Source organism: Clytia hemisphaerica, unplaced genomic scaffold (genome assembly GCF_902728285.1).
Source record: "Clytia hemisphaerica strain Z4C2 unplaced genomic scaffold, Clytia hemisphaerica genome assembly, whole genome shotgun sequence".
Taxonomy (NCBI): Eukaryota; Metazoa; Cnidaria; class Hydrozoa; order Leptothecata; family Clytiidae; genus Clytia; species Clytia hemisphaerica.
In genome coordinates, this window is record NW_027103680.1 from 811,385 (window position 1) to 822,304 (window position 10,920).

At 33.8% G+C, this 10,920-nt stretch overlaps 1 protein-coding gene across 1 annotated transcript; it reads right to left on the bottom strand.

Moving 5' to 3' along the window:
* Nucleotides 1-577: 577 nt before the first annotated feature.
* Nucleotides 578-8,827, bottom strand: LOC136803729 (uncharacterized). Its single transcript, XM_067060448.1, has 8 exons — nucleotides 6,746-8,827; nucleotides 5,343-5,687; nucleotides 4,796-5,119; nucleotides 4,259-4,683; nucleotides 3,781-3,856; nucleotides 2,840-3,430; nucleotides 1,844-2,377; nucleotides 578-1,468 (listed from the first exon to the last, which is right to left on the bottom strand). Exons 1-8 carry the CDS (start codon nucleotides 8,762-8,764, stop codon nucleotides 740-742), a joined length of 5,043 nt encoding a protein of 1,680 aa, XP_066916549.1. The 5' UTR covers nucleotides 8,765-8,827; the 3' UTR covers nucleotides 578-739.
* Between the last annotated feature and the right edge of the window lie 2,093 nt (nucleotides 8,828-10,920).

Consider the following 10,920-nt stretch of genomic DNA (forward strand, 5'->3'; position numbering starts at 1 on the left):
TAGAACTGCAAAATACAATAATATTGAATTTAGATTAAAAATAAAGAAATTATGGTCGTTTATTAGAAATATGTTATGTAAAACCTAGTAAGCTTATGCCACCACAAAATAATTTGTAATATATTGTAAAATAGCATACATGGATATTGAACGCAAGTGGGGAGAAAAGAGATGGAATCTGACAGATCCTGGAAACATTATTTTAACGATATTGATAAAAATGAAAAATATATGGTACTTTTACTAATATAAACTAAAAAATTTCTAAAAAAGCAAAACTCCTAAAATGTAATGCTCAAAAATATCATCAGAAATATAATTTTGTTCAAAGGAAAAATTATCTAACAAAATAACGATCCTAGGAATGAAAAAGGAATCAAGGAAAATCCCCCTGGTATTCGTTTTAATTATGTCGTAAAATTGTATTGTTTAGTAATGAATGCTGCTGAAACAGCTTATTATTCAAGCAACAAGTGGCCAAGAGGCAAAATCTAGATTGGTTATAAAACTAAGTGTTGTAAAAATAGAATAACCTTGAAAGAATCAGAAACTTGATAGAAGTGAGAAGTTTGAATAAAAATAATAAAAAATGTTGACAAAATGAAAGATAAGGAAAAGATGGCTGATACTTTTGGTAAAAATCTACCGAAAAAATACTACGAAATAGAGTCACAAATTACAAAATAGCTGAAATAACTTCATAAAATATTTCAAAACGAACACCTCCAGTAGTAGTTATCTAAAACCAAGAAGTAAATCGTGCTTTGCCAGAGCTTTCTGAAGCTTTCTCTGTATAAGCTTGTTCTTTCTCAGATCTTTTCAATCTGATTTTTTCATTTTTTGCTTCTAATTCTAATTCTTTGGCTTTGTCAGATTCCTTGGAATCTGTTATTTCGTCATTTGACTCTTCAGGAGTTCCAGTGTCTTCTTCTTGAGACAGTGTTATCTCATCTTTTATAGGAAACTTTTCAACTTTCTGAAGTTGAGAAAGTTTTGCTGATTTATCCTTTTGAGCAGCAGGGAAAACCTTTTTGACTGGAAGTTCAACTTCCTTTTGGAAAGGCTGGTTATGCTTCTTTAGAGGTACTCCTTTACCAAATTTGATTGGCTTATGCACTGTTTTATCAGACTCCATCACCTCTCTTTGAGGTTGTGTTCTTTGAGGAGGTCGATGTTTCCTTTGATTACTGGGAGGTCCATAGGCAGCATCGTAAACTTCATCACCAACTAAATTGGTCATACCTTGATCAATTATTTCAGAGCTTTGATTTTCACCAAAGTCTTTACTATGATCATTATTGATTTGATTTGAATCATTGGAATCCTCTATAAAACCAATTTGTATTGGTTGTCTGTAATCACTGCGTATTTTATTTCTGACGCGACGATTTTCCGAGAACAGCTGCATGTCTATGTTATTTTCACGGCAATAATTTTCAATCAGTTCATTGAAATATATCATTGCATCCTAAAAGAAAAGAATTAGAAAGAAGTGAATACTAATCTTTCAAAACGATAAAAAGTAAAAGTCTTACAATGATTATCATGATGAGGGTGATCTTAAATTTTACCAAGATTAAACAGCAACAGTACAGGGAAATTAATGATTATAGATTAACCATTATTTTAAAATCCATAACACAATAACTATCTACTTAAAAACTGGGACCAAGTAAATGACTTCAAACTAAGGGTTTATTTTATATTTCAAAATACTGCAAATTGTATGAAAAGCTTACGCAGGTTTCACTTTATTTATGAGAGCTTTGATCTCATATCAAATTTATTAATACCTCTGAAAATCACTTTCATAACAAAAGATCACTTTCATAACAAAAGATACCTTTCTGACAGCTTTCTGTGTATCATCTGATGAATATTTCACCATCTCATTTTTCCTGTTTTCGTATATCCTTTGTTTTTGTTTACATTCTTCAATCACTTCATCAGGGATCAAACCTCTCATCTCATTTAAGGAATAAGCAATCATCCTGTGAGTGAAAGGTTGTTTACTCCTTGGATATACATTAATGTCCATACCATAGGTGTACTGAATGCCTTCAACCTTACATTCCTCTTTGGAGATGGGTTTTGGGTTATCAACCAATAGGATCCCAGCACTTAATTCAATGTTTGTGTTATTGGTGCTAAGTTTCTGGCGGTTGGGTTGTTCTTCAGATTTTTTCAGTTTTGAACGTTTGGCATTACCTTCATCTGTGGTGGCTATGTCATAGTTTTCATGATGCCTCTTGTAAGTCTTTTTGATCTCGTCTTTGAAGCAACCGTTTCGGATGACATCTGTTAGTTTGATGTTGTGCTTAGAGCAATAAATCTCAACAAGCTCATTGAAATATTGAACTGAACGGTTTTTCCAATGCTAAAAAAGTCATTATGTGGTGAATTGAAGCATATACAGTTAGAGATGACAGTCAAAATAGTCCTGTACCTAAGTTTGGCCCTAATTATCATCAATTTTTTTCTTTTTTAGGTCAAGCAACATACGTTAAAGGAAGAAATTTTGGTGGGAATTTAATTTGGCGGATGGCCAAAAAAGTTTTTTCAGAGTGGCGGTTAACTTGAAAAATTAAATTTGGCAGGAATTTAATTTGGCGGACGAAGGACATTTTTGTCCAAAAAATGCCATTAAAAAGGAAACACTTGTTTCAAAGCCCGAAATAGCACATGTTTGGGGGAATAAATAGAGCAACTTAAATTTGGCAGGAACTTAATTTGGCAGATTTTTGACCAAATCTGTCCAATCCGCCAAAATTTTCTTCCTGCCAAAATTTCTTCCTATAATGTAATTATTATTTGGGAAATGAATTGAAAATAAGTTTACCTGTTTCACACTTTCAGCTTCACCAAACTGTTGGATCTTTTTCTGATAATAATGAATTTTCTTTGCTTGATACTCAATATGAATGTCTTTTGGCAAGATTCCTAATGTATAATATTCTATTTGTTCTTCCTGAGTAGCAGTTGAGATTTCTTCCTGAGTAGCAGTTGAGGTTTCTTCATGAGTAGCAATTGAGGTTTCTTCTTGTTCGATAGTGGAAGTTTCTTCTTGATGATGTTTATTTGCTTTGACAGCATTATTATATTTTTGAACGTTTGCTGAATGAGTCTTTTCCACATTCTTTTTATGAATCTTTGCTTTTGAGTTTTGATCAAAATACCAGAGTTTTCGTTTTTCTTTTTTCACTTGAGAAGGCGAAGAAGGATTTGAAGTTCCTCCAAAAAGTGCAATTTCTTCTCCTGGAGGTTGCCGACTTTGACTTTCCTTTGTTCCAGTCACTTTTCGTTTGTCACCGTTCTTGCGGTAATGCTCTAAATTGATCCGGTCCAACTCTGATAATGGTACACCCATTTTATCGCATTCATACTTCAATAACTCATAGTATTTAACATTGGTCAAGTTTTGGTTGAGAATCTATAAAAGTTACAGAAAGTTATAGTCAGCAAAATATTGCATTGAAAAGTCTTAAAGGTATAGTTACCTTAAGGTAACTAACTTTGACAAGAACTAATTTTAGGGAATGACATGGTAAGTCAGTTCCTTTCCCTTTAAAATTTAAAAAATCACAAAAAAGGTAATTTTTGGGAAGAGCTATAGCAAAAATTTTAATTTTGGTGAGACAGCAATTTATTTGTGGTCCAAGATTAGTTGTAGCAAATATTAGTTCCCCCCTTGAAGTGCTCAAAGGGTTTTTAGCAACCTTTTGACAAAGAAATCAAGAACATAAAAAACCTAACTATTTACTTAGATAAAAATAAACTTACATCGTCATTTGTAGCGTTGTCGGGCAGTTCTGGATTGTACTTTGAGCCTGGCTTCCCTGACAATTGAGATAAATATCTAGAAATGCAAGAGCAAAGAAGCTTTTAGTTGCATTCATTGTGAAACTTGTCAATAGAATACCTTAAGAGAAGAAATTTTGGCCGGAACAAATTTTGGCAAATGAGCCCATTTGCCAATTTTGTTGCAATTTGGCGGAATTAATTTTGGCGATTTAATAAAATTTCTAAATTTGGGGAGAACTAACTTTGGCGAGTGGTCTATATATCTAAATTTGGCAAAAAAATTTTGGCGAACTTTCGAGGCAATTCACCAAATTTGCCAAAACTTCCTTCTGCCAAATTTCTTCTCTAAAGGTTTTTTGGGATTGATGCTAAACTGTTTCTAATTCTATAATTTGACACCACGCAAAATAAAAGCATGGTCCCTTTAATTAAGCCATAAGAAACTAAATAAACATACTTATTCATTTGAAGATTCAATTGTTTGAACCTTTTTTGCGAGTTGACTATCATTTTGACTTCTTCAAAATTGTAATATCTGTATTTATAATCGTTGGGCAAATCATCCAGGGTTAAACCATCATTGACATTTGACGTCTCTCTTTCAGTGGATTTTTCAACACTCCAGAATTCTCGTTCTTCCGGATCTTCTTCAGGTATTTCTTCCACAACTTCCACTTCCTCATCACTACCATCATCAACATCATACCAATTCACTTCATCCATCTCTTCCTTTAAGGCTGCTTTCTCCTTTCGTCTTTTTTCAAGGAGCTTTTGTTTCTTGTCGTTGATTTGGATGAAGTAATACATGGAGAAATTGTTCTTGTTCAAGAAGGCTTCCAACAAGTCTCTGAAGTATCGATTAGCTACATAAACAATGGCAGTCTAAAAGAAATAATATTGATTTTTCAATTATTTTTTTAGAAAAAGTTTTAAAATAATAAAATTAGACAATATCAACTTACTTATATTTAAAAAAAACTAAATGACTTATTACCCCCCATTTCCTTTCTCGTTCAGGAAGTCTGGAATTTTCTCTTTGCAGTTGCTGTAACAGCGATTCTTTGTCGCCTTCCAAATCTTTCATCACATCAAACGGGATAATGGTTCTAAGATGCTTCTTGTAGTATCTGACGTTTTGAACATCCTCTTGGTCTTTGTTGATCGTTTCAGTATCAAGAAGTGAAGGCCATTTCACCATGGATTTTGCTTCACTGAACGTTGTTTTGCATTTCAAATTTTCAGGATTAATTTTACGTTCTTTACAAAACTTCATCATGAGATCATTTAAATATGGCCTTGACTCTTTCAGTGCTTTTGACTAGATAAAAGACAAAAATTAATCAGATAAAAATTTTACAAAAAATTAGAAATTGTGCTGTCAAATTATTTTATGTGTGAAGTATGTAACTGGTCGATTTTTGTAACACTTCTTAACGATATAATTAATAAAATACATTGTATTGGGAAAAAGTTCTTTAATGAAAACTGAAAAAGTTAAAATGAAAGCCAAGTCAGAGTTGAGTCACCTTTTAAAAACTTACTTTTTGCATTTTCTTTTCTTTCCATAATTGAAGAAATAACTTTGTTCTGAGATCAAAGAGCTTCTGAAATTTGTCGTATGACATCTCATGTGCAACATCAAGATAAGCCCATGGTATGCGTGCATCTTCCTTTGAAATCCGTTCTCTTTTCTTTATCTGATTTTCAGCCTTGTTCTGGTTTCCGGCATTCTTTTTCGTCTCATTAAGAAATACTTTATCACGTTTTTCTTTTTCAATTTCACGGTCTTTGCTCCTTAGCTGACTGATATCGATATTGTTTGCGCGACAATAGTCTTCTACCAATGTATTGAAAAACTTCTTGCTGTAGTTGTGAAAATTACTTGCCTGAAATATATAAAATGATTCTATTGCCAAGGCTCATCCTTAACAAGATGGGATGTCAATTTCTGCCTTCAAAATAGAATATTAAAAAATAGAAAATAGAATACATGTAAATTTTATAAAACTCCAATTTTCACACTATATCTTTTGAGTAACAAATTTCATGTTACATGCCAGTAATTTATCTATTTGCTTTGATTTTTAAATTTGCAGCCAATTCGATTGACTTCCAAATTTGCCATACTCACCAACTTTGCCAAATCTACAATTTCAATGTCAAAAGATCACAGCTTCATGGCAAATTTGTACATCGCTACGCCGCCATTATGATTTCCGTTTTGTGATGCTTAGTCAGCAGTTTTCTGTCGGAATTGCCGATCGGCATTGTTTTGCTTTAGCATTGGAAGGTCTTCTATTTTTCAAAATCTTTGGCAAAAGTGGCAAAATTGGAGCGAAAAGAACACAGGTCTCGTCGAAACAGTGTTTTGTATGGAGACGTATGGAGGTAAGTTCCAAAAATGCCACAACTTTGCCAAATCTACAATTTCAATGTCAAAAGATCACAGTTTCATGGCAAATTTGTACATCGCTACGCCGCCATTATGATTTCCGTTTTGTGATGCTTAGTCAGCAGTTTTCTGTCGGAATTGCCGACCGGCATTGTTTTGCTTTAGCATAGGAAGGTCTTCTATTTTTCAAAATCTTTGGCAAAAGTGGCAAAATTGGAGCGAAAAGAACACAGGTCTCGTGGAAACAGTGTTTTGTATGGAGACGTATGGAGGTAAGTTCCAAAAATGCCAAGAATGCCAGATTCACCACATCTTTTTTATTTGGCATTTATGGCACTCAAATTTTGCCACATTTGCCTAACTTTTGTCAATCAAATGCAAAATAATTGGCAATCAGGGCAAAAATGGCATATTTTGAAGTCAATCGAATTGGCTGTTGGTTTACTTCTATCAAAAAAATTTAAACATGTTTATCAAATCATGGAAAATTAATAGTTACCCAATGAACTGACAATTTCAAAAGATTTATCAAGAAAAACAATATAATCTTACCCCGTAATCATTTTTGAGTTTTGAATCAAGTCCTTTTAAATGAAGGCTCCTTTCACGTTGAAGAGTGCGTATCATCGGGTCGGACATGTATGATAACAAGTCCTGAAAGTTATATGCTTTAACAAAATAGTTGGCATGCGCCATTTCTTCTTCAGTAGTTTTACATACACAAACGTGAAACATACCAATACTAGACTCTGAAGAATCTTTGCTTTGGTCTGAAACATTTTGTATTACATTTGATTGTTCATTTGAAGAGTCTTTCTTTTTCCACAAAAAAGGTGTGGCAACAGCTGGTCGCAAATCAGAGGTTGAACCTCTTGAAATGTTCTGTTTTGAATTTTTTTGATTGAATAAATTTTGCTTATTGAATACCCTTTCATCAACTTGTTTGGGGTTGCTAGCACAAGAAAAGTCTTTCAGATAGGACTCACCATAAAGATTTGCTTGGGAATAATCTGTTTTTTGTGCCTCCTTTTGATATGTTTCCTGATTAGTTTCATACTGATTTTTATTGTTCTTCAAGATTGAATTAATTTTATTTGGAGGTGCTGTTGTCATTGATGAAGTTTCACTTGCAACTGCCTGCATAATAGGTGGATATGAATACTGAGGAAAGTTTTTATACTCATTCCTCAAAGAAACTTGATCCCTGTTAGATTCCATATTGGTATATAAATTTCCTTCATTTGATTGGTGCCCATAAAATTTGGGGTTAACAATAATGTTTTGCTTTTTCTGTTCATCATACAAGCTTGGACGATCATGAACTTTGTATTGTTGATCTTGTTTTGTTTGATAAGTATAGTCAGTTTTAGTTACATTACTTCTTATATTATGGTCTCTAGAAGTGAAACTTGATGTTTCTTTTTGTCTATCATGTTTTTCCCAATAGGGATTGTCTGTGTTTTTCTGATAAATCGTTGCACCAGCTTGAAAATTAGCTGTTTCTGTTGTTTTACCGTGATTAGAAAAATGTTTATCATGGGAGTAATAACCACTTCTGACTGCAGCTTGTTGTTGAGTTTTAGCTCCATAATTAGACATTTCCATTGCTCTATCTGGATCTGCGTATTTGTTGTGATACGAACCATTGTTTCTAGCGATACTTTCCGGATCTCTAAAATTTGTTTCTCTTTCTCTCTCAATACCAGGAGGTTTGTTATGATATGAATAATCATTTCTGATTGTTCTCTGTTGATCTTGCGCTGTATCTTTTGCCCTTTCCTTCGTAGGGTTATAATTATTATATTCATTTTCTGTTTTATCTGTGCTTTCTTTCTGGTCTTTGAATGCAAAATTTCTTGTTGATTGCTGTCCATGGTGCTGTTCACCTTGTGAAGAGTAGTTTATTTGATGATATGGGTCATTTCTAGAAGCTGTGTTTTGTTGTCTATCCCAATCAAATTTTGAATGTGATCCATCTTTAGGTGGGTATTGTTGGGAATTGTATGTATTTTCTGTTCTTGCATCAGTACTTTGCCATTGACCTTGATTGAAGTTATGTGAGTTTGTGGTTGTGGCTATTTGACTAGCAGAGTAGGGAATAACTGGTACTTGCTGTTGCTGAACTACTTGTGGCGTTTGATTCAACGAAGCAGGGTGGATCTTCACAACACCAGGAGCTTGTAGTACATGTATTGTAGGATGAGATATAATTTGCTTTGATACAATAGGCTGAATAAATTGATTAGGACGAACAACATTAAATCTAGGCACTTCATTCAGCGGTATTATTCTTGGTGTAGCTTGACCACTTTTGACAACTGGTGGGTTAACAGAACCGTAAAACATAGCTCTTGTTGTAACTATATTTGTATTTTGTTGTGGAAATGATTTTGCGGGAAGGACTTGAGGTTGAGGATACAACGCAGCATTGGTTTGTCTATGATGTTGAATGGCATTATTTTCACGTACACTTTTTACCCATGGTGGAATTGATGTGACTGGTGTTTGAAAACCATGACGAGCTGACACTCCTTTTCGGTAAGGGTCAGAGATGTTAGGTTTTATATTCATTTTTATTTATTTCCATGGATATAAGTCTATTTCTAAAACAAAAAAGTAATTATTTATATAGAAAACAATGGTCTCTAGGAAAAATAGAAAAAATCATGAGGTTTTCTCAGCAGTTTTAAATAACAAATTTTGGTTGGTCGATTTGCTATTCAATTCTATTCAATTGTCTTGGAATCTTAGACTTAAATCAGGTATATAACTCTGGTCTTTTGAATAACTTTACTACAGTATAATAAATATTATTAATGATAACGTCCTCTAATTGATTTGTCTTTTACAACACAACTGTCACTTAGCAGCCTAGTATACCCTTGCAATCACGTTGGGTGTGTATTACCAATGGGTTTTCCATGCCATGTGTAAATGTGATAGGATGTCTAGGGTTGGCAGGAAAATTTCCAGGGTTTTGAGCTGCTATCGTTTTTATTTCAAAGATTGAGTTTGAATTCAGTTTGAAGAACCGAATGGTTGGGCATGAAATATTAATTTGATCTTTGACAAAAATTGGCAAAAGAGGAAAACTTCATTTTAATAGTAAATAATCTTAAAATATGAAAGAAAAAAATTGATCCATTAGAATTTAAATTTCATCCTTCCAATAATTCCCTGCAAAACAATTTTATCCATTCACCTAATGAATACAAGGTCCACAGTATTAGTCATTTTTGTTTTCTACCCATTGTATAAATTGCAACCCATGGGATGGCAAGGATATCCCTGACTGATATCATAGCCCAGTAATTTTTTTATGCTAAATATTACAAAGAAACACACAGTGTAGTGTAGACTTAATACCCAATGCTGCACCCAAGCACTTTTAAGCTAAGTACCCTGAAAAAGCAGGACAAAAATCAACTGAGTGTGCTTTAAATGGTACCGTCAACTGCTCTAACTTGGGACGATTGGTCGAAACATGGGACTGGTAAATATCTTGGCCTGTATTTTCACTTACTGTTAAATCTCTTTGACAACAAATTTGTTTTGATAACTTCACCAAGTTTATCAATCATACTTTCTGTCATAACATGTCACAATAACTTTCACTGATAGCACTCCCTTTTTAACTTTTTTGTTTTCATCCAAATAGCCGGACACTGATTGGAGAATTAAAGAACGCTCGCCGCCTAACCGCCTATTGCCCGAGGGATTAACAAATAACGAGTGTGTAACGTGCCGCGAGAGTGACATCAAACGCTCCATCGTATTGCCACTATTTTGGTCTTCTTTGTTGGTAGTGGTCGAATTGTCGTCCCATGTTTTGTCAGATAGTCCCAAGTTAGAGCAGTTGACAGTAGCACCAAGACGCAGCAGATCATTTTAATGGACGTTATTTATATGTTTACAAGGTTATTGACAGAAGGTCTATAATTGTCAAATGATGACATTACTGTTATTTATTAATCTTGCTACATCTCACAAATAGGGGTTTTTTCAAAAAAATATTCATACAGTATTGTCAAACTTTTTTCACCTTGAAATTTTGAATGAAAATTATCCCCTGGAAATAGACCTTTTGCTAATTGTGCTGTCATGTTGGATAATTAAAAACTCCAGCATAAATCATGATAACTCCACACTGCAATGGATGCAAGGGAAACTTTAGTTATTGTTGTTGTATCCTTGCATTCATTGAAGTGGCTTTTTATCCAACATGACATCGCGCCTAGCAAAAAATGTCTATTAGTTATTTTATGGGGTAGAAACCTCTGGAAGGAAAAGTTTTGTGGAAGAAAAAAAAGAGGCTCAAAGACAACACTATTGTATTGATGCAACAACCCACAGTATGGCACTTTTTCCACTCAGTTGGCAATTTTGAACTTGAAAAAGTCTCAAACATAACCCGAACATGGCCCATACATGTTTAGGGCTTGTGTTTGGGTCAGGTTTTCAAAGACAAAAATCTTAAGGCCCAAACTTGGCCTGAACATCAATGCTTAGGCCAAACAAATGTTTTACTATTTTGGTCCGGACAGGACTCAAATATGTTTGAGCTACCGTAACTATGTGTAATGCTGACATACCTTGTCTAATTCTGGCAGATAGTTGAAAGAATGAAAGAATTAGACAAATGTTGGCATTACACAAAGTAATGGTAGGGAAAAAAGGGAACAGCCCTGATGCTTGTGAATGAACTTGGTTTTGATGCCTATGAAGAA